The sequence below is a fragment of the Diabrotica virgifera genome, chromosome 2, assembly GCF_917563875.1.
Source record: "Diabrotica virgifera virgifera chromosome 2, PGI_DIABVI_V3a".
NCBI lineage: Eukaryota > Metazoa > Arthropoda > Insecta > Coleoptera > Chrysomelidae > Diabrotica > Diabrotica virgifera.
This window is the reverse complement of record NC_065444.1, coordinates 248718082-248743254: the sequence shown is the minus strand read 5'-3', so window position 1 is coordinate 248743254 and position 25173 is coordinate 248718082. Positions and strand designations below refer to the sequence as shown.

The following is a 25173-nucleotide window of genomic DNA, read 5'->3' as shown; positions in this document are numbered from 1 at the left end:
TAAAAATAGTTGAAAGACTATTTAACATACTATATTTAACATACGAGTATTTGAATTGTATTTTTGATGATGATGATGTGTACATATGCTTTTTGTTTTCCGGTGTTTTTTACTTATTTTCCATATGTCATACTGTTGTAATTCTAATGATGTTTTTTTCTTTTTTCAGGTGGCGCAAAATTCAGGCACTAGGTTTAACATCCTTATACAAAGACAAAGAGAGTGATGTAGGAGAATATTTAACACACTGCTTTGGAATGCCATTTCTCAACCCAGAAGATGTAGGAGATTGTTTTGTTGAAGCTTTATCATCAATACAGCCACAAAATCATAGAATAGTAGAATTTGCGGACTATCTGGTCGATAATTATGTCTCAGCCAAATTATGTTTCCGCCAGAAATATGGGCGGAGATGTCAAGCAGTTTACAACGGACGACGAACACATGTGAGAGTTTTCATTCCAGGTTTAACTCGTCATTTTATTTTGCTCATCCTCATATTTTTAATTTTTAACAGTTTTAATAGACTTCCAAAGTGAAACGTATGTTAAAATTAGAAGTGTACAAAAAAAGTAAAAAATATTTATTCTGCACAAACCCTTACATCAAAAAAATTTGTAGATGAACAAATTTTAAAATTAAATAATAGATTAATATCAAAATTTGATTACCTCAAAAGTGTAGGTGAAAAATTTAGAATAGTTAAATAAATAAATTAGCATGTAATTCTAGCTTATATTGCTTTTTGTAAATACTGTAGGTATACATTTTTGTAATAAAATTATATGCTCTAAAATAAATTATTGTTTTCTAATTCCTAGAAATCATTACGTACACCGACTAAGCCCCAGGTAGACACGGGACTCAATTTACCCATCTTCGGGACTCAACTCGGCTATTAGAAATACGGATTATAAATTCTGGGACTCAACTAGGTTACTCCGTGTTATTTATAATGATCTAATTCAGGATTACCACTAGTATAAAATAGGTACAAGACTGGTTTTATTACACTAGTTTGTATTATTGCAATAATTAATTTCTATTAATTCCTAGCAGGTTTTTAGACCTGGATCCCGCGTACCAAAAAAAGTTGATTAATAGCAAGCTGAAGATTTGTTAATAGCTTAACGTTGTCTAGTCGGACAAACTTTGATGCATGGGAACACTGGACCAGGGGAAGTTTTAATTGTGGAACAGGTTAAAAATTTGGAACGTCATACTACGAAAACTTTCCATGTATTTTGTCGGACAAAACTTCCAATTGATTTGTTACCAGTTCATTAAACTCTCATGCAAAAATCAGACTGGTGTTTATCACCAACTGAGCATTTTAATGAGTGGAACACGAAGAACATATCAAATGACAGGAATCATGTTGGTTAGTAATAGCAGTCTGATTTTTGCATGAGAGTTTAATGAAAGGGTAACAGATCAGTTGGATGTTCTGTCCGACAAAATACATGGGACATTTTCGTAATCTGACGTTCCAAATTTTTAAACTGTTCCACAATTAAAAATTCCCCTGTTCAAGTGTTCCCATAAGTTTGTCCGACTAGACACCGTTGAGCTATTAACAAATTTTCAGCTTGCTATTAATCAACTTTTTTTTGGTACGCGGTATCCAGGTCTATTTATCATCACCAATTACAATATTTTGCCATATCTATTCAAAAATTATAAATAATACCCTTTTCCGCAAATCGCCAGGAAATTTTGACATTCCTGTCAAAATTTCTTGAAGAAAAAGTCAGGACTTCCTTACTGTAAGGAAATGATATTTCCGTACAGTTGTTAGTGTTCTACATAAATGATAGAAAACATTGTCAAGTTTGACAATTCAACCTCAATACGTTTCCATAGTAACCCAAGTAATTTTATTAGGAATTTCAAAGCACCATTTATTTGGGAATAAAATTATCGCGTTTTTTTTTAAATCAATCAATATCTGTCGAATTTTAAACGATTTGCGGAAAAATAGTATGTTTACCTCGTAGGAAAAGCCACATTCCTGGACTCTGTGTTGCTAAGTCTCGGCTTGCGCCTCGACTTAGCAATCTTCACAGTCGTCCAGGAATGTTAAGCTTTTCCTACCCGGTAAACAATGTACTATTTTTGGTTATATATTCGTGGAAAGTACACGACAGCAGTAACGATAAGCTCAAAAGATTTTGTTTCATACCGAAGTTGCTTAAAACATCTCTGTTTTGTAGCTTATTTCTTGATGTCCGATAGTTACTTTTATTGTGATAAGAGCACTGCCATCTCTGGTTGTATTATCAGGATGTAACATATAGTTATTATTTTAAGAGATTACGAGTCTTTATTTAAAAATATATTTTTTTATAGTTTGATAACAAATATCAAATAACTTGATGAATACGGGAATGATAAAAAAATATAAAATAGGTCAGCATTCGCAGTTTTATTTACTTTTATTCGGTATAATATGTACAAAAGTGTATAAAAAAATAATTCATATGTTCAAGTTATTTTTGTATTTGAGAATACTATACCAAAGGCTTATTAGCTTCATTTGTGACATCAGTAATAGCATTAGGTTTGGTAAGAGTAATGGGTGGTGCTAGTCCAGAAGTGACGACGAAAATATTTTGAGCTTTTGTATCCATATTTTCTTCTTCGCAGTGTAGGATCCTTTTAGAGCGTACAGTTAATACAGCAACGGACAGGACTAAGAAATTTAGAATCACAACTGTGGAATATTTTATATTATACTGACGAGTTAACCAGTCTAAATTATGAATCAGAATTAAGTATATTAGCCATAATAAGTTTACTAACTTATACAAGAATAAAAGCTGGATATATACTTTCATGTGTTTGGTAGTTCCTTTGCTGTTCCAGATCATATATAGCTGGGGAATAAACGCTACAGTTTCTAGGTAATCGCTAAAAGTAGATAGTACCTAAAAAGTAAAAAATAATTTAATTATAAGTTGAACTGAAATGTACCCACATATTTTTTTCTCACACATGTATCAGATTACGACAAACAAGTTTCTGTATTAGTGATGACTTTTCGCTGGCTAGAGAAGAACTTTAACTGACGTTTAAGAAGTTGATAAAATCTTTGGTCAAATCAAAGTATAAAAAATACAGTAAAATCAATGAGATTTAAAACCGGAAAAAGGCACCCAAAAATATGTATGACTTATGAGAAGTGAGTAAATGCACTTAAAGGAAGGAGAGTACAAATTACTATGTTGCAAAACCAGGCGAAGGATACAAATATGGTACGTAGGGAAAAGTAACACTAGGGATGGAGTTGGTATAATTGCCAATAGTGAAATGAAAGGTAAGGTAATAGAAGTTGTAAAAACGAGCGATAGAACAATTTCAGTGAAATTTATATTTGAAGTATTGAATTTTGTAGTATATGTGGCTCAAACAGGGCTGGGAAAAGAAAGCTGTCCATGAACGATTAGATTAAGAGACATACTGAGCAATATTTGATCAGGGAAGAAAGTCATAATAGGATATGATTTTAACGCATATGTTGGCCAATCCAAGACAGGATATGGAGCAAGACATGAAGAGCTTTGCTTTGGAACCAGAAATAAAGATGGAGATAGACATACTTGAGATATGGCGATTATTAACATATTCTTTTAAAGGAGAGTGAAGAGAATCACACCCAAATATATTATTTCATAACAAAAAAAGAAGATCTATATCAATGTAAGAACTGCAGGATAATAGTTAATGAGTAAGCCAACAACATACTTTGCTTTTGCTGGACATCGAAATAAAAAGCAAAACCAAACCAAAATTTAGGAGAGGACCACAATTGGATATTAAAAATGAGAAATAAGATCTATTCAGGAGAAGAAGAGTAGAGAAATGTGTTGAAACATTAAAGGTAATCCTAGTACAATTTGGACAAATATGTTTGAAAATAAAGAGACCTGGTGGCAATCAAACGAAGTTGAAGAAAAAATAAAAAAGTAGGGAAATTTATATAAGAACCGTAAGAAATAGTTCGGATAGAAATCTTCAAAACTGTAGGTTCACACCACAAAAACATGGGAAAGAGTAATTGATAGACAGATACGTGAAGAAACGGGAATATCATATAATCAGTTTGGCTTTATTCAAGACAGATCGATAAATAGATTCAATTTTCATTATAGGGTAGTTGGTGGAAAATACAAGAACAAAGAAACAAACGCTCATTTGAGAGAGTTGATAATAGATAGAATTCATCGAAAGATGCTCTGGTGGGCACTCAATAAGAATGGAGTCCCCGGTGAATATGTAAAGATTGTGTTAGACATTTATGAGGGGGTAATAACTAGTGTTAAGACATGTGTGCAAGAGAGTGATAAATTCCATGTGAAAGAAGGATTATACCAATGTTCGGTATTTAGTTCTTATTGTTACGAATTTACTGTTTTATTATTTTTAACTCTTTATTTATTAACTTTATTTTAAATGAAAATACTTAATTTATATTCTTTATTTACACACACTTATTATTAATTTATTTATTACATTTGTTTATCACATTTATACAATAAACTACAACGCGTATAATACAATTAAAATACCAATGTTATCAATATTATTTTAACCATTGAAACCTATTTGCATATTTATTACTCCTAAATTTTTTATTTAAAATTATTAAAAATTTTCATCATGTCATTTTGAGTTGACGATATTTGATAGTTTACATTGTTTTTTTGACTTTTAAAAATTTTAGATTTTTTCTCCAGCTCCGTTAGTTGCCTATCTCCTATTTCTTTTTTCATTTTTTGTTTATCCTGTTCTAAAGTCTCGAGTTTGTCAAATAAGATGGACCAGGACTGGTAATGTGTATAGAAATTATTATATTTTTCGTTCATTTGTTTATTAAAATTTTCTATCGTTGCATGGTTGAGACTAGATATTAGAGCTGAGAAGCTAAACATTGATGGATTTTGAGTTGGAATCTCTAGTGAACCGAAAATTTTATTAAGGAAATCTTGGCTTTCAGTTGTGAGATCAATCTAAAACAAAAAAGTACATACCTAAGAATAATTTATTTAAAAAAATACTAGGACAATACAGAATGTAAAAAAAATCCAAACAGATTTTAGAAATAGTTAGAGAATAAAACAGTATATCGCCGGTCCGGAATAAGAATGACGTAACTGCAAAAAGCCAAGTTTCTTAGGAGAGCAAAAAGACTATTCATCTAATCTATCTCATATTATGTATAAGTTTTTAGTTTGTGAAAACTGTCATTATAGTCCGGGCTGTTAAAAAGTTATTTACCAGCAATTTTATTGCTGGAATCGAATCTTACGATTGTATATATTAATAATATAGGTATGCAAAGTCCGCAGATAGTGTGCTACTTTTTTTATAAACAAAATGGCGTCCGAAAATCGTGTTTTTTTCAATTTTTGCTCTATAACTCCAAAGATTTTAACTTTACACCAAAAATACTCAAATAAAAATTAACCGCAATTAAATTCTGCATAGAGACGTGTTTTTCCCGATTCACTGCGACGGAGACTTTCCCCGGAAAAAGCGGGTTTTTCCAACAAAATCTTTAATTTTCAACTAAAATTTTAGATAAGTAATTGTTAATCAATAATTAAATAACTTGGTAATTTAAAAGCCCTTTTCGTAAATATTATAATTCCAGAAGCCGATGGAAATTGAATAAACAGTTTAGCAACAATTGAATTGTTAATTAAAAATTTACGGTCGCTATAATAACGACAATAATTATGATGCATAAGAACCACTATGATTTTTTCATAAAAAGACACTATACCTATCTAATGTACTTTACAGAATTGAAATTGGACTATTTAAGAGGCCTCAGGAATATTTTAAAATTATAAACAATTTTTTGGCTTATAAACAAATAAAATATCTCGGTAAATATTAAACTAAATTAAATTATGAAAACGGTATTCGAAAACTAGCAGCAGGACGCTTCTTTTAAAGAGAAAACGTTTAATTATGACGAGTGGTTCCTGAGATACGACCGGTCAAAGTTGACCGGAATTTACGGCAAAGATATGAACAATAGGATTATAATTTTTAAACCATCACCTATTTATTTTTGTCCTCTTTCTCCACACCAATTTTCATATCTTTGAAATACTCATAACATATATTATTATAATAGAAACTGTCGATAATACGTGTGAAAATTGCCAAAAATAGCAAAATTCCAATCAAAAATTAGGTTAGAGAAAATGTAACCCTCAAAGTTCAAAATCGGTATACGTTAAAAAATGCATTTTCTCGGCTTCCCATGGAGCAATTTCCTTCATTCTTTTTTTGTTCCCAAGTAACTCGAGTAGAGCCATCGGACTAACGCAGTATTAAATATCAAACTTGCTTTTGTTTTGTTATAATAAATTAATTTATTTATTATAACACAAAATTTTAATTTGTTTAAATAAAAATTCTTTAAATAATTATACAGCTCTCAAATGAGAATATTTATGTTTTTAACTTTAAAAGGTACACTTGTAGTAAGTTTATCTAAAAAAAAAGCCTACAACTGGAAAAAATATGTAGTTTTCTGTTCTTATAAATAAATTAATCTATTATAACGAAACAAAAGCAAGTGTGACATTTAATAATACGTTTGATGGCTCTACTCGAGTTATTGGGGAACAAAAAAAAGAATGAAGGAAATTGCTCCATGGGAAGCCGAGAAAATGCATTTTTTTAACGTATACCGATTTTGAACTTTGAGGGTTACATTTTCTCCAACCTAATTTTTGATTGGAATTTAGCTATTTTTGGCAATTTTCACACGTATTATCGATAGTTTTTATTATAATAATATATGTTATGAGTATTTCAAAGATATGAAAATTGGTGTGGAGAAAGAGGACAAAAATAGAAAGGTAATGGTTTACAAATTATGATCCTATTGTTCATACCTCTGCCGTAAATTCCGGTCAATTTTGACCGGTTGTATCTCAGGAACCACTCATCATAATTAAACGTTTTTTCTTTTAAAAGAAGTGTCCTGCTGCTGTTTTTCGAATACCGTTTTCATAATTTAATTTAGTTTAATATTTCCCGAGATATTTTATTTAATTATAAGCCAAAAAATTGTTTATAACTTTAAAATATTCCTGAGGCCACTTAAATAGTCCAATTTCAATTCTGTAAAGTACATTAGATAGGTATAGTGTCTTTTTACGAAAAAATCATAGTTATTCTTATGCATCATAATTATTGTCGTTATTATGGCGATCGTAAATTTTTAATTAACAATTCAATTGTTGCTAAACTGTTTATTTAATTTCTATAGGCTTCTGGAATTATAATCTTTGCGAAAAGGGCTTTTACATTACCAAGTTTAATTGTAATTATTGATTAACAATTACTTATCTAAAATTTTAGTTGAAAATTAAAGATTTTGTTGGAAAAACCCGTATTTTCCGGGGAAAGTTTTCGTCGAAGTGAATCGGGAAAAACACTTCTCTATGCAGAATTTAATTGCGGTGAATTTTTATTTGAGTATTTTTGGTGTAAAGTTAAAATCTTTGGAGTTATAGAGCAAAAATTGAAAAAAACAGGATTTTCGGGCGCCATTTTGTTTATAAAAAAAGTAGCACACTATCTGCGGACTTTGCATACCTATATTATTAATATATACAATCGTAAGATTCGATTCCAACAATAAAATTGCTGGTAAATAACTTTTCCATGTATTTTGCTAATTAGCCCAGAGTATTATAGATAGCAGTGCGTGAAGGGTTTAAAGTGTGCGTGTAGTAACAACGAATTTTAAATGGGATTTACTTTTTCGCACTGTTTTTGGCACACTTTCATATAATCAAATATCCTTAACTTTCGCGTTGTCATGGTGATGACAGTGGCGACGCGTGACTTTTTCTGAAGTGTTACCAAAACCAGATGCGAAAAATCTTATTTAAAAAAATGAAGATATGGCTAAATGTATATATACACTCACCGGCACAAAATTCCGCCACCCAAAATTTTTGATTAAGTTTGACAATCTATAACTTTATTATTTGTACTTCGATTTTAAAAATTCTTGCACGAGTTTGTAGGTATTGATGTCAATTGCTATTATTCCGGTAACAAAATATTTTGCTTAGATGGCATTATACGGGGGTGAATGTAAGCGTTGTTTTTTCTCCTAACTTTAAAAAATTCTGTGGAAAAATTGGAGGGCTGATTTTGTTTCATACTCCTTTTGTATTATCCTGGAGGTATCACTAATGTCTTGTTTTTTGAATTATCCGAATATCTCTTTTCTTGTAAGAGCTGTAATTAAAAACACTGCTTTGAAGGTTTATTTAATTAAAAATATCAAACGCACTAAAATTAACAAAACAAAACAAATTTAACAACAAAACAAAACAATTCAATAGCAGTTATGTCCACCTCTTGTAGCAACGACTGCTCGCAATCTGTTTAGCATCTAATAAAGATGTGTTTTCCTTGCCTGGGGAATAGCCCGATATTCCTCTACCAGGGCCATAACTGTACCAAATTTTCTGGAGGCGTAGGATGACGGCAAATAGCTTTTTTTTTATTCATCCCCTAAATGCTCAATATGCTGAGATCTGGGCTGCATGCGGGTCATTCTAATCTTATCAATCCAACCTCAGTTGTATGAGTCAATCAGTTTTTTTTATTTACAACAAATGGTACAGCTCTTACAAGAAAAAAGATATTCGGATAATTAAAAAAACAAAATGTTGGTGATACCTCCGGGAAAATATGACAGGACTATGAAACAAAATCAGCTATTCCATTTTTCCACAGAATTTTTTAAAATTAGGAGAAAATACAACGTTTCCTTTCACCCCTATACAATGACAAGCAAGCAAAATTTTTTGTTGCCGGAATAGTACCAAACAATATGAATACCTACATGTACCTACAAACTGGTGTAAGAATCTTGAAAATTGGAGCACAAATAATAAAGTTATAAATTGTCAAACTTAATCAAAAATTTTGGGTGGCGGAATTTTGTGCCGGTGAGTGTAGCTTCAATAATATCATTTTGTATATCACTTGAAACTCTCGAAAAAAACAGATGTTTTTAGATGTTGGCAAAATTGTTGATCTTTTTTGGCAATTAATTTTAACAATTCCCTGTAATTGCCTGGATTGTCAGAGTCGTCGCACTCAAAATGACCGCGAAACGCTAGTTCTTGTTTTGCCCAAAAACATACAGTATCTATTATAAGTGTGCTAAGGATATACCTATCTATTTTTTTAACAAACTCATTATGTTTAGCAATATTTGCTTTAAAAGCTTGGTTAAGAGAACTTTTTATTTTTGTTTTGCCAAACTGAATCAAATTGGCTATACATCTTACATGTAGGTAACGGAGAAATTTCATGTATTCATTTTAAAAATCTAACACTATTTAAATCGTGAACCTGGTCCACCCATTTTTCTGTAGAAACCAGAAGACATGGTCAACAACACAGTATATTTTTCTTGCAACCATAATATACCCAAAGATTTTCACTGTACCAACTAAATTTAAAATATCGAACTACTTTTGTTGACTCCTTTTTTAAATTGTTTAAAATAGGTCTTTCATTTTTAATCTAATGTTTTTCTTCAAAATTATACACGGAGAATTACTTTTCAAGTAGTTGATCGATTAAGAAGCGACACTCATCCATGGTTAACTGCACGCACACTTTTTATAGGTACTGTCACCAATTTTAAATCTGGTAACAGCGCTACTGATACACAGCGCGCTTATGCCGTCGCTTCTTCAACATTCTCAGTCACTAGCCGGTCCCGAGCGCCAGCGTGGGTATATAACCATTGTAACCAGAAATGAGTCTGGTAACAGAGTATAATAAAGTGCAACTGAGTCACATAAACTCGCCAATATTTTCGTGTCTAAGAGTAGTTGGCTATTTACTGAGTTAGGTACTATTACCACATAATATAATAGTATATTTCTATTGCTAAAAATATTGGTAAATAGAATTATTCATCGTCATAAAATATTTTAATATTAAAATATTTATTTGCAAGATTTTTAACTGTTACCAATGGTAACAATGGTTACATGGACGCTTCGCCAGTGGGTGATGACATCATGTGAGCAATAAATTACAACAAAAGTTTTGACAGTTTTGTGGTTTGAAAGAAGTTTGAATTTATAAATGTCAAAGTTCTAAAAATTATAGAATAGAATTATATTCCAGTGACGCAGAGTTGCAGTTTTTTATTTGTTTATCGTAGATAAAATATTATATAAAACTGTGCGTGAAGTACTTTTTGCGCACTTACGCGATGTATAGCACTCGCCCCGTCCGTGCTCCAAACATCGCGTGCGTGCGCAAAAAGCATACTTCACGAACTGTTTCATAAATATCTATGTATTTTAAAAATTTAAAATAAGGATTAAATGAGATTAAAGCCCTATTCATCCAGGAGCGTCGATATGGCGTTTATTCTTACAATGATGGCTTTTATTTTTATCCCTATTGGTTCGAATTTCCTTATCTTAATTTAATCTCCCCGTTTTCAGCCCTTTTACAGTTGCGTCATTTTTCATCTAAAAATTTTTAAATATTTAAAATAGTGAATAAAGAGTAACCGTCCGAAACATCGGTATGGCATTTATTCTTACAATGATGGCTTTTAGTTTCATCCTTATTGGTTCAAATTTCATTATCTTAATTTGATCCCCCCATTTTCAACCCTATTTACAGTTACGTCATTCTTGATCTTAAAAATTTTCTGTACATAAAAACTATTTTTAAATATTTAGTATGCCGTATATTCTTATAGCTATGGCTTTTATTTTCATCCCTATTGGTCCGAATTTCGTTATCTTAATTTAGTCTCCCCATTTTCCTATTTGCAGCTCATCTGAAACATGGTTAATGGAATAATTGTAGATTTCCTCATGTCTACCATTTATCGTTCCGTTTACCTTACAAATTTTAGAAGGCTCGGATTTTAGGTTATTACCAGAGCTTTGCTTTCCGGCATGAGAGATCTATAGTGCCTCTCTACTTTTGATTTATATTTGTTTAAATACATATATGTCTCTATTGCGCCCATTGGCAAATAATTTCGTATTATTTTGCTTACTAGACAGCTCGATTTGTCTAGACGGATGGTGGTGATCTCTGAAAAAGATTAAATATTAAGCTGTCTCTCATTACCTTAGTTCTACTCACATTTTGAGTACTAGAAAGCACAAATTCATTGGATTTTTACCTAGCACCTAGATAAATAGACGGGTTTTGGAATGAAATTGTAGATTCACCCATGTCTACCATTTATCAGATGGGTTGTTATCAGAACTGTGCTTTCCAGCATAAGATATCTATAGTGCCTCTGTAGTTTAGATTTCTTTTTGTTTAATTTAATAAGATTCTTTAAAAGAAAGTGAAATAATTAGTAAGAAAAGAAAAAAATATACCTATTATAATAATAATAATTTATTTAAAAAAATATTACGATAATACAGAATGTTTTCAAAACATTCACAAGGAAAAAGTTTTCCTGTAGTTGGCTGTATACCATGTAATACAAAAAACAGTAAAATCCTGTATAAAAGGTATATTTACAATCCCTCAAAAGGGTCACATCAAAATCACATAACTAGTTTTCGACTGGTTTACCAGTCATCATCAGTGCTTACGTGCAATGTACACACCAAGATATTATTTAACAAAAATATGTGGGTCAAAGCCCAGTAAAAGTAGTCCGTCAAGGAAACATTGGTTTAAAATGCTGGTTAGCATGTACATTGCACGTAAGCACTGATGATTACTGGTAAACCAGTCGAAAACTAGTTATGTGATTTTGATGTGGCCCTTTTGAGGGATTTTAAATATACCTTTTATACAGGATTTTACTGTTTTTGTTTTCAAAACAATTTAATAAAGTTCCTAGATTATTAGTTAGACAATAACATTACAAACAATAAATCTAAAATATGTAATAGAAAATACTTACAGAGTTTTTGGGTTTCGCCAAAAGTTTTTCTAATTCGGACACTGGTTTATTATCTAGCTTAGGTTTTTCACTTATGTACATTTTGCTGGATCTTTATGTTTTAGGCATATTAAATTTGTTATTGTTGTTGAAATTTACTTTCATATTTTATGAATAATTTCAGAACTCATGTAGTAGAAAGGTTCTTCTCGAATATATCTAGCTACAGAAAAGAAATAAAAATGCAAGCAGCATCTAGAATGCACTATAAAGAACAATAACCTAGGGAAACTTTTAACAGCAATGAAATGAAGTTGAATAAACTTTCAGAAGGACCACAAAGTGAAACGGATTGACTGCAAAGTTGAATGATATCAACAGGTTAATAAATGTCTACGTACTTGCAATCAATGAGATAAGCATCGCTGCCATGAATGGGAGGAAATAGCCAAACAAGCAAAGACACCTCCAGGGTTATGATGCCAAAAGAAGAAGAAGGAGAAGATCCGGTTGCACTACTTGATGATAAAATGAGAGAGAACAAAGGTAGGGTGGTTTGAACATTAACATATCATGCGCAGGGCAAGGAGGAATAGCAGTCGGAGTAGTCGGAAAAATCAGCAATCTCCGCTATTATTTTATTATAACAGGTTTGTTCTAGCAAACAGTCAAACTAGTCAGAAACCGTCAGCAAACAGTTGGTCAGTGAGAAAACATAATACAGTCACCAGTGCTATCCCCTCTACTCGCGCTGGTCCATTATTCGCTGATGGTTTCAAACCGTTTGAAACTGATGCTAGAACAAACCTATTATTATTATTTTGTACTACCATCATCAACAGATGAACCTTAATACATTATAAACAGACTAGATACTGTTAGTCGTGAACATGAACTTAAAATTAATTCAAAAAAGACCAAAGTGAGATAACTAGGAAATACGAAACGTAGCAGGGTATGAAGTGGTAAACCGTTTCAATTACATATGTTCTGTTATCACATACAGTGGTGGATGCGAAGAAGAGATAGGTCGATAACTTACAATGGGTAGATCAGCGCAAAAATCTAAATAAAATCTGGAAAGATACAGCAATAAAGAAAACAAGACACTACGCCTGATACGGCAGCTTATCTTTCAAATGATGGTCAGACCAAATCTGCCTCTCTGTGGCAGCACACCACGACCAGAAGAGAGAAGAATATATATTACAGCACCAATATGTCAAATATCATAACTTTACCACTTTCTTATGAAGGATAAAGGTAAGAGGAGGAGGAGGAGGATTATATTTAGTACTTTAGTTTGCTAATAAATTCATATTACTAAATCAACTTTAAATGAAATTGATATCATTATGCAGATAAAATATAAATTACAAGATTGAAAACTTTCTTAAGAAAAAAATTACCTTATTGATATTTTTCTTGTTGGTGTTTAGAACTGTATTATTTGGCATACCACGTTTGTAACTTTAGTACAATCCGTACAATATACAGAACAGAGCGTTGCACGTCATTATCTACGTCAGAGATCTAAGTTGACATTGATGACCAATTACAAAAAATTCTTGAATTCTTGTTAAATCAAATATATCACATAATTATTGCGAAGTGGATTATACAACAAAACAAATTTATATTCAATGCAAATAAATAAAAAGATTAGAAATAGAAAACAAGAATTAAGTTATAATCTTACGTTAAAGTAAATAATAAAAACAATAAAGAACAAATACGTACAGTCGGAAAAATGAAAGAATACTCATGCGTCATCGATGATATGCATACGAATTAAATCAAAAATTTCTAGTCAAAACAACGTCTAAACTAAGTTAATATTGTAAAAATACGGATGTGACTACTACCCCACCGTACGATTTTTCGCTACGTAAATGTGTCAACAATTTTTTGTGATGTTATTCTTTTTCTGAAAAAACCTATATATTTGTTGGTAATAAATGTTACTTTTACTACCGTAATTAAGTTATTCATTTTATGCAAAAAATGTTCTATACATTTTTTTTTGATAAAATTAATAGTTTTCAATTTATTCGCTATCGAAAGTGTTAGTTTTGTATAGAAAAAATCAATGTTTTTCGATATACTTACTTATTTATGATTCACTCAATTTTTGCCGTAAAAAAATTTTTTCAAACCAAGTTCTTGGCAATTAAATAACCTACAATTTTATATTGAAACATTTTTTCCTATCTCTGATGCTAATCTTTCTATTCTGAAGAAAATGGCATTTTTTACCAAACTACAAAAATTCGTTTTTCGCTTTTAACTCCAGTTTTTTAAAAACTGATCATTCTAAGCCAGTCAAACTTCTAGAATCTAATAATAATACATAAATAAATAAGAATAAATAAGGCAAATGACTAAAAACACCGCTAACTTACATTATTATGCTTCCAATTGGATTTCTCCTTTTTTTTAATATATTGATTTTTTAACGGTAACTTTTTTATTTTTTATCTTAGAAAGTTTGGTAAAAATAATTTGAATAGGTTTTTACAAGATCTATAAGACTATTAATATTAAATCTTTTTAGAATCCTCAGTCGCAAAAAGATGTGACTTTGAAAGGGTTGTTAAGGTGGTTTTTGCATTTTATTACAAATTTTAATTGTTAATAGCTCACTCAATTTTTACCACAGAAAAAATTTTTGTAAACCAAGTTCTTAGGAATTAGATAAGCATTTTTAAACATTTTTTCGTATCTCTGATGCTAATCTTGCTATTCTTGGAGAAAAGGCCATTTTTTTCCAAACTACAAAAATTCGTCATTCACTTTTAACTCCAGTTCTTTAAAAACTAATGATTCTAAGCCAGTCAAACTTCTAGAACCTATTAACAATACATAAATGAAAAAGACCAAATAAGGTCAATGACTACTTTTAATTATGGTGGTGATTAGGGGGTTGCTTGCAATCACTTTTTCGCTGAAAAAAATAGGGACTGACATTCTTTTCATTATAAGTCATTTAATTTTTAAGCTCGAGACTTTTTTTTATTTCTGGAGATATATATATATATATATACTCGTATATACCTACATATTATATATATATATATATATATATATATATATATATATATATATAATATTATATATATATATTATATATATATATATATATATATAAATTTTTCCCAGCCCGAAGTAGTGGATGTGTGAATTGTTCGTAAGGGGATTTTTCCGCATTCTCTATTTCATTTGTTATATATATATATATATATATATATATATATATATATATATATATATATATATATATATATATATATATATATGTATATATATATATATATATATATATATATATATATATATATATATATTTAAATACTTTAAATTAGTTTGAACAAGCGGTTCTCGAAAAATACATAGTTTTCCCGTTTTGACTTTGAAACTACAATATTTAGCATTTGACGAACAAGAGCCACCATATAATAAAGTATAGCTCGATTACTATTGGTCTTAAAGAAAATTTTAAAAAACGGGTTTATTTATTTTTTCAAAGGGTACATTTTTGTTAAGTAAAGTTGCTTTGATAAAACGAAAACTTTTGGAGTTATTAGCAGAAAACTTATTAAAAACATTGATTTTTTCGATATAAAACCAATACTTTCGATAGCGAATGAATCGAAAACTATCAATTTTATCAAAAAAATGTATAGAACGTTTTTTTCTTAGAATGAACGTTTTTACCAACTTTTGGAATTAAAATATAAGAACAAATTTCCACCCCCGAGATGGGGTTGCAACCACTTCCATGGCAAAACCGCCTTTCGGCATGATATAGATTTTGATCCTTGGACTATCCACTACTTATTCTCAAATTTTCAAGCAATTTGATCCATTCTGTAAAAATTGCGAGGTTTTGTCCTATTTTAAGCTTCATTACTTGGACTATTATGCCAAAATGTCACATTTGTTCGATCGCAGTTACGAGTGTAATCCGAACAAGTATACCTTATAAAAACGCTTTATATTCTACTTATACAAATTAAATGATACAAGTTAGGGTATGTTTATTTAAATTTACATTAATAGAGACCTTCCAATATTAGTTCTACGCGTATACAGTGATGAGCGTGCTAATAACCGGCAAAATAGCACAAAAGATGAAAAACGTATTAAGTTGTGAGATAAAATGAAATGAAACTAGTCGAGCTGGGAAATTTAGCGATTGTAACCTTTTTATTTACATGATATTGATTGTTTCCCAGCTTTACACGTATCAGAGGAGTATGTCAACGAAAACTGTCACTGTGACAGTGGTATTTGCTAAACTCGTCCGATACGTCTAAAGGTGGGAAACAATCAATATAATGTAAATTAATACGTTAATATCGCTAAATTTCCCAGCTCGACTAGTTCTATTTCTTTTTATCTCAAATCTTAATACGTTTTCCATCTTTTATGCTATTTTGCCGGTTATAAGCGCGCTCATCACTGTATAATAAAATATGTCTAGTGGCTGTAATTCCAGTGTACCCAGCTAAACGACTCTAAATAGGAATACAGCTACGACTTAAATAGGTATTTCGTGTTGGTATTATGTGACGTCACGTGCTATGGCGCGGATAACGTTCAACGGTATCTATGTATATTGTACGTACTGTAGTTAATGATAGCTTTAAACTTACCCCAAATGAGGAGAAATGAGGTTGGACGTAAACGGATAAAATGAAAGCTGCTATAAGAAGAATCTCTGCCCAAAAACTGTCGACTTCTTTTTCATAAGTATCTCTCATCTTAAAAGCCAAAGTAAAAGCCACAATTGAGGGAAATGCTATAAGCAATATGTACAATATGGAAATTTCACCCTGTACAACAAGAGCTACAGTGTAAAGTAACTGCGTTTTTGCGGAGACACCTAAAAATTGATCAATATTAGCATATTTTATTATACAGCGTGAGTTTTATGTAGGTATGGATCGCCTCAATGATCTCGGAAATGACTTGCACCATTTTTATAGATTTTGATGAGTAAGGGTCTTCTAATGCGGCCGATATTATAGTAGTATTTACATTGTTGTCAGATCTTCAGTTTTTCTGGAAATCTAATGAACTTTCTTATTTCAAATTGGACACCCTGCATATTTTTCGCATTTTAAAGTCCTATTTATACTGATTATTTTTCATGTAATATTCCCTCTACCTAAAAGCCGTAATTACGGAGTTATTGGTACCTTTTTTATTTACACAAAAATTCTCAAAGAAATTTAAAAAATAAATATTTTCGGTCAAGGCACTCTTTGGAATTTTTCTCTAAAGTTGGTGGTTTTCGAATTATAAACAATTTAAAACTGAAAAAAAAAAAACGAAAAATGACGATCTTCCAAGGCTTAAAAGCACAAGTAAAAAATATAATTTGTGAAATTACGAAGTGCCTAAATTCAAGTTAAAATATTATTTTATCAGTTCCGGATAAGTAATTTGGGCGTATTTCATTTTAAGACAGTTTTTTAGTTGTTAATGCAGCTCGATCGCTAATTCATTAGCAATAATTTAGAATTAAACATGTCAAACATGATCTTTCACGGTTTTTGCTCTAAGTTTTAAAGAACCGCTTGGATTGCCATGAAATTTGGCATACATATAGCTTACATGTCAAAGAAAAAAAGTGATATTATGCCAATGTGTGCTTTTGCCCTGGAGGTGACTTTCACCCTCTTGGGGATGAAAAAATGTATGTCCAAAATAAGTCCGGAAATGGGTAAACTGACTAATTTTAAATAACTTTTGTTCCATAGAGCTTTTTCGCCAAGTCAACACTTTTCGAGTTATTTGCGAGTGAATATGTTCATTTTTCAACCAAATAATCACATTTTTAGACGGTTTTTCGCAAATAACTCAAAAAGTAAGTATTTTGTCGAAAAAAATGTTCTTAGCATAAATATAGCCTATATTAAAGTAAAAAAAAATGGTGTACGCGTTATGTCTCTGGATCTCGTAGAACCAGAGTAATCACCAATGAGCAATAGATTCATATTCACCAAATTTCAAATAGAATATTTCGACGTGAAATATCCAAAAAATTAAGCACTTTTTGGAAAAACCCATTTTAACTTTTTTAAAGTGTTTAAAAAAAGCTTTATTTCTGTTTTTACAAAAAGTTTCTAGCATTAAATTTAAGCAAGGTACGCTTAAAATGATGTTGGTTCCTTTTGTTTTGGCAAAAAAAAATCGGGAAGACCACCCCCTAATTAGCAATTTAAATGAAATTAATCGTTACCGCTCCACAAATTATTTTACTTATGTTGTGTTTATATGATCTGTAAGTTTCATCGATTCAAAGTGCTTTATTTTTGAAAAAATTTGGTTTCAAAATAAAAGTTTTAAAAATTTTAATTTTGAAAAATATGCTATTTTTCAAAATAACTTAAAAATTGTTAGAAATACCAAAAATCTCGAAAAACAAAAAAAGTCAGCATTGCTTTTCTGAATATCACGTACTCTTTTGTTTTTCTTTTGGACAAAAATTTATTATGATTTGGTGTTTCTAAATTTGCATACATTCGTGATCATGTGACTCGTTCAACCCATTTTAACTACAGCCCTTTTAATAATAAGGACTTTGAACCGATGAATCGTACAGATCATATAAACAATACCTATTACACGAGTCAAGAAACTTGTGAAGTCGTAACGATTAAGTTCATTTAAGATACTAATTAGGGGGTGATTTTCCCGATTTTTTTACCAAAACAAAAAGGGACTAACATTATTTTGAGCGTAACTTGTTTACTTTTGATGCTAGAAATTTTTTTTAGAACACTTTAAATAAGCTATAATGAGTTTTCCCCGCAATGTGCTTCATTTTTGGTTATTTCACGTTAAAGTATTCCATTTGGAATTTTTGACGAATATGAACCTATTTTTCATTAGCTATAACTCTGCTTCTACTATAGGTATAGAGAAGTGATATATACACCATTTTTTTTTTAATTTTTTACAGGCTATATTTTTGTTAAAAATGTTTTTTCGACAAAATACTTACTATTTGAGTTATTTGCGAAAAACCGGCTAAAAGCGTGGTTATTTTGTTGAAAAGATGAACATATTCACTGGCAAATAACTCGAAAAGTATCGACTTAGTGAAAAAACTCTATAGAACAAAAGTTACTTAGAGTTAGCCAGTTTATCCATTTTCTGACTTACTTTTGACGAATATTTTTTCACCTGCAAGAGGGGGTGAAAACCACCCCAGGGCAAAAGCACATATCGGCACAGTATCACTTTTTTTCTTTGACTTATTAGCTATATGTATGCCAAATTTCATGTCAATCCAAGCGGTTCTTTAAAATTTAGAGGTTTTTTCAATATTTTACCGTTAAAGAACGGACTATTATAGCAAGCTGATAGTAGAAGGTGTAATCTTGAATTTAGGCATGTCGTAATTTCGAAAATTATATTCTCTACTTGTGTTTTTGAGACTTGAAAATAGTCATTTTTCGTTTTTTTCAGTTTTAAATTATTTATACATAACTCGAAAACGATCAACTTTAGACAAAAATTACAGCAAACTTTTTCTGTCCAATTATCTACTAAAGAACCTAAATGTCTACCCGGGCCAAAAAATTGATTTTTATAATCTGTTATATATATATATATATATATATATATATATATATATATATATATATATATATATATTTTAAATAAATATAGCAATAACTCCGAAATTACGACACGTAGGTATATTGGTATAATAGGGAATTACACATGAAAAATAATCGGTATTTCTTAAGCACTATAAATCGCAAAAAATACACGGGGTGTCTTGTTAGAAATGAGAAAGTTGATTAGATTTTCAGAAAAATGGAAGATCTGACAACAATGCACTATAATATCAGCCGCATTAGAAGACCCTTACCCACCAAAATCTATAAAAATCGTGAAAGCCGTTTCCGAAATGATTCCGTTCCATACATAAAACACACTCTGTATAATCACTAAGTGGTGAAAATTTTAAATTTCAATTTTCAAAATATTAATATTAACAGATGGCAAAATGCAATTGCACATGAAGTATTGTAATTAATTTAATAAACAATAGTGATAGTGATACAGACCTCACACATTAATATTTTTGTATAATAGCTGTTTAAAATTTCGTAAATACATTTTTAGTTAATATTTAATAAATATTTTATATGCTTTTTTCAATTTTTTTTATAAAAATTGGATTTTTTTCCAGTGACTATTTCACTAGACTGTTTTTAACTGATAAAACGACATAGCAACCCATCGTTTTCTACTGACAAAACTCCTTAGCGACGTGATTTCTCAGCGACAAAATTATGACAGATCCGTCAGGAAAGTTTATGGTAATAACAAATAAATAGAGATTATATTTCGTTGATATGGTGCACTAATTGTCTCGTGAAATAGTCTTATCGAATATCATTCGAGAGAAAATTATTTCCGGCAAAATTTTCTCCTGGTTTCATTCAAGTTCGTTGCCTTTTGGTAATTTTCGCTTATGAAATTTTGACAAAATTTAAGTCAAAATTTAATTCGCGAAAATTGCCAGGCAACAAACTTTCATACCAGTCGAAAATATTGCCGGCAAAATTTTCTCTCTTGTGATATTATATACGATAAAAGTATATATCACGTATAAAATTCATATGGTCCTTTTAAAAGTTAAAAGCTAGAGCATTTTCTTCTTCTATATAAAAGATCAAGAAGACCAATAAGTAGTTCTTTCAATACTATAAATCGAGAAGACGATCAATAATATATAAATACGTAGCAATAACAAAACTTTAGCTTATAGTGAATTCGCTCGGCCGAGACAAAACTGTCTAGTGATGTTGGTAATTTCTTTTTTGGGAAGTTCAGTTGCTAGACGTGACTGGAAATTACTACACAACCAAAGATACCTATTCATAGCCAATATTATTAATAGTAAACAGACATAAATAACATAAACCTTATGTCAATCAATAATTATTTATTCACACCATTATAATGTATTGACAACAAATGAGAAAATAATTTATTGTTCAAAATAAAAGTATTTGGTAGAAATAAATTACACAAAATTTTATGGGGTTAGTATACACTCCCACTATTTCCAATAATTGTTCTTTTTTTAGTGAAAGCTTAAATTGATTTGAGCAGTTAATACTGTGAGGTAGGAATTTTTGTGTTGTATGTTGCCTAATCGGAATGTGTCAAAGTGAATCTTGGTTGAGCGAATGCAGTTTACCAATAATACAGGGTGTAACAAAAATACAGGTCATAAATTTAATCACATATTCTGGGACTAAAAATAGTTCGATTGAACCTAACTTACCTTAGTACAAATGTGCAGGTAAAAAAAGTTACAGCCCTTTGAAGTTACAAAATTAAAATCGATTTTTTCTAATATATCGAAAACTATTAGAGATCTTTTACTGAAAATAGACATGTGGCATTCTTATGGTAGTAGTATCTTAAGAAAAAATTATAGTGAAATTTGGACACCCCATAAAAATTTTAAGGGGGTTTGGTTCCTTTAAACCCCCCCAAACTTTTGTGTACGTTCCAATTTAATTGTTATTGTAGTACTAATAGTTAAACACAATATTTTAAAAACTTTTTTGCCTCTCAGTACTTTTTCGAAAAGTCAGTTTTTATCGAGATATTTTGAATATTCGTCAAATCCACCACATATTTGTATATGGCTAAGTACGATTATGGAGACTTGGTAATATGAAAATTTATTTATGATTTACATTTTTAGGTATATTTTGAACCATATTAAAAAAGAAGTAATATCTCGATAAAAAGTGCCTTCTCGAAAAAATACAAAGAGGCAAAAAAGTTTTAAAAACACTGTGTTTAACTAATGGTACCGCAGTAAAAGTTTAATTGGAACATACACAAACATTTGGGGGGTTTAAAGGAACAAAAACCCCATAAAATTTTTATGTAAACATATTAAAAAAGAAGCCGCAACTCGATAAAAACTGCCTTATCGAAAAAATACTAAGAGGCAAAAACATTTTTAGAAATATTGAATTTAACTAATGGTACCACAGTAATAATTTAATTGGAACGTACACAAAAGTTTGGGGGGGTTTAAGGGAACAAAACCCCCATAAAAATTTTATGGGGTGCACAAATTTCACTATAATTCTTTTTTAAGATGTTCCTGCCATAAGAATGCCACATGTCCATTTTCAATAAATAATCTCTAATAGTTTTCGATATATTCGAAATAATCGATTTTGATTTTGTTACTTCAAAGGGCTGTAACTTTTTTTATGTGCATATTTGTACTAAGGTAAATTAGGTCCATTCGAACTATTTTTGGTCTCAGAATATGTGATTTAATTTATGACCTGTATTTTCGTTACACCCTGTATAGTTATAGCATATACATTATACTATAATAATACATCCAACTCCCACAGAAAACTGGAAGCACGTTGCCACTAGCGCCTCTGCCGGCATGAGTTGAACTACGTTTTCTCAACGTAAACATACAAATTTAATTATGTTAATATTTTTGGGTAATTAATTAGCTAATCTTGGTAAATTGTGTTTGTATTTTTACACAAAATGTCTTATAAAATAGGTTCGGTAAAATGGATTATCAGCAAATACTTAAGATGGCAACAAAATTAACTAAAAGTATATTATTTTTAGCTGCAATTTCTTTTTACAGGAAGGCTAACCCGAGACTGTATAGAAAATTTATTTTCTATTACTAGGGAAAGGGTTTTAATAATAATACACCTGATAGTGTGAAATTTAGGTGTAACTTATAAAGGGAGCTTCAGATAAAAAATGATATATTTAAAAGGTATTTTCAAAATTGTATACAAGTAAGTATTGAAAATGTTAAATATACATAATTTAAAATTAGAATGTTACTTACAAAAAACTCTCAAAAATGTACCTATGCACCTACAAATGGTCACAAAACTTTTACAGATAAATGTTTTGATGTAAATAAAATTAACGATAGTAAAAAGGAAAAATTATGTAAATAAAAAAAGTAAGAATATAAAATTAAAGAAAATAGCTCACAACTAAATTTGTATATTGATTTAATCCTATAAAAATACCTTTCTTTTAAATGTATAGTTTGTGGTTATAACTCATACCACTAGATGGCGCTATTTTGTTTGCTTCCACAAAATTAATGGGAAATGTCAAGAGTTGTATGTATTATAGTCTAATATATTTGGTTATAGTCATGTGAGAAGAATGAAGCTACTTATGCATGGTTACACCAACAGATCTTAAGCTTAAGACGTGCCTTAAGGTCAGCTTAAGAAACCTAAGCGTTGTACCATTGAGTCTTAGATCAATTTTCAGCTTGCCACAATGGAGTTCCAGAACGATAAGAATGATAAGAATCGAAAATTATGGTGCACCATAACTGGGAATTAAAACGGCCCTATCTATAAGCTGAGCTTGGATAACCTGGAGCTTAAGATTTGTTGGTGCAACCAAGCATTAGATTAGCAAAAACTGTATAGTGGACAATCTACCTCCCAGAAAAAAATATAAGTACAATGATCAATAAGTGTTTCTAATAAATTATAAATAAATTATGAGATAATTTGTCAATTAGCTATAGATAAAGATCAAAAATGAAGAAATTACTGGTTTTTATATTTGTTAATTTGAAAACTGCAAAAGCTAGATACTGAATCTTCGATATTATTTTGACGTTATTGTCTAAGCATCAACTCTACCAAAAGCACATAGCCGCTACCTGATTAATATCTCTTTAAACAGTTATTATTAAGCAACTAAAGAACTAGAATTTCGTAAAAAATCAGGCTTGGATAGTTTAAAAAATAAACAAGAATGACAACAAAATTAACATAAATGAATGACGTAAAAAATTTCGTACTTTTTTCAGCTAATTCTCACTGGTATTAAACAAAAATATAAAAGTACCTACCCACATATGATTTGTGTTTGAGTATTGCTGATATTAAATATAATGTCGCAATCGCAAGAAGACTGCAAAGAATAAAATCCATTTTCCGATATTGACCTTAACCTCTCTGTATGTGTCACAAACAAAATGTAGACCAAAACAATGCAAAAATGTAGTTCCGAGGAATCCGAGGAGACTGGTGGTAAGGTAAGTACTGTACCAGTGTTGCCGATGTGACGATATGAAATTATGTTAAGCGGTTGCTAAAATTATCAGATTTTGCCAAAAATTATGTTAAAATTTTTTATCGCCAACCCCTGCCGCAAGCCACAGACCTTGGACAAAATTTCAGTAGAATTGCTCCTAATTTTTCGGTAGAAATTGTCAAATTTCGGTTGATTTTATTTTTTACTTCTTTTGCTATCACATTGCAAAAAAATGATACTTTATTATACTTCTATTATAGGTACAAGTATTCAAAAATAAACTACCTTCGTCATCAGATGATGATCAATAATCATCATTCATCATAAAAATCACTCAAAGTTTAAAATCGGTTTACGTTAAAAAATGTATTTTCTCGGCTTTTTATAGAGCAATTTTCTTTTTTTTTTTAATCCATAAGTTACTTAGTTTGATATTAATGAAATTTTTTATATGAAAACCACAATCCTCAATAGTATTCACTATTCAGGTAGGTACATTAGTCCCAAAATCAAATATAAAAGGACAAAGGTGGTCATAAAATTGATATCTGTAATATCTGTATCTGCTGAACATGTGTCGCAAGTCGCAAGCTAGTAAATGCAAATGCAAACAAATTGAAGGATTCTTGAAAATTTACTAAACTCTATTGCCAAATCTGTCCCTATAAAATTATGTTAAAATTATCAATTATGTTAAAAAAATATTTATTATCAGAATGCCATAAAAATTATGTTAAAATCTGATAATTATGTACAAATCGGCAACCCTGTACTGTACTCAACTGTACTGTAAACAGTGTTGCCAACCGCTGAGTAAGCTTTTTCCCTCAACTTACCTTAAAAGTTCCCACTTTTATGGCAAAATTCCCTCCTTGTTTACAAAATCGGAGAAGATATGTTGAATAACATTCAAATATTGATTTTTTAAAAATATTTTACAATTTGGATTGGAGCAAAAATTCTCTTTTGAGTAAATTTTTTCACTTTTTATGTTGAAAATTCCCTCAAAAAGGGAAATTTCCCTCCGGTTGGCAACACTGACTGTAAACTCAAACTGGTACCTGGCTGGCTGGTACCGCGACAGGTGACGTTGCTTGCAAGAGAGTGGTTTGTGGTAGGCGAGATTT

General features: G+C 30.4%; 1 protein-coding gene across 3 annotated transcripts in view; it reads right to left on the bottom strand.

Annotated features, from left to right (window-relative positions):
* Nucleotides 1-2406: 2406 nt before the first annotated feature.
* LOC114327300 (ER lumen protein-retaining receptor) overlaps nucleotides 2407-25173 on the bottom strand; it is a 129128-nt gene continuing 106361 nt past the window's right edge. Inside the window, exons 1-3 of one of the 3 annotated variants that reach the window (XM_028275877.2) lie at nucleotides 23862-24061; nucleotides 16594-16823; nucleotides 2407-2927 (exon numbers count right to left, since the gene is read on the bottom strand). In XM_028275877.2, coding sequence (XP_028131678.2) covers nucleotides 2511-2927; nucleotides 16594-16823; nucleotides 23862-23943 — 729 coding nt within the window. In that variant the 5' untranslated portion in view covers nucleotides 23944-24061 and the 3' untranslated portion in view covers nucleotides 2407-2510. Of the gene's footprint in view, nucleotides 5010-16593; nucleotides 16824-23861; nucleotides 24062-25173 lie in introns of those variants that run through there. The other 2 variants (XM_050644436.1, XM_050644431.1) reach the window with 2 other exon arrangements.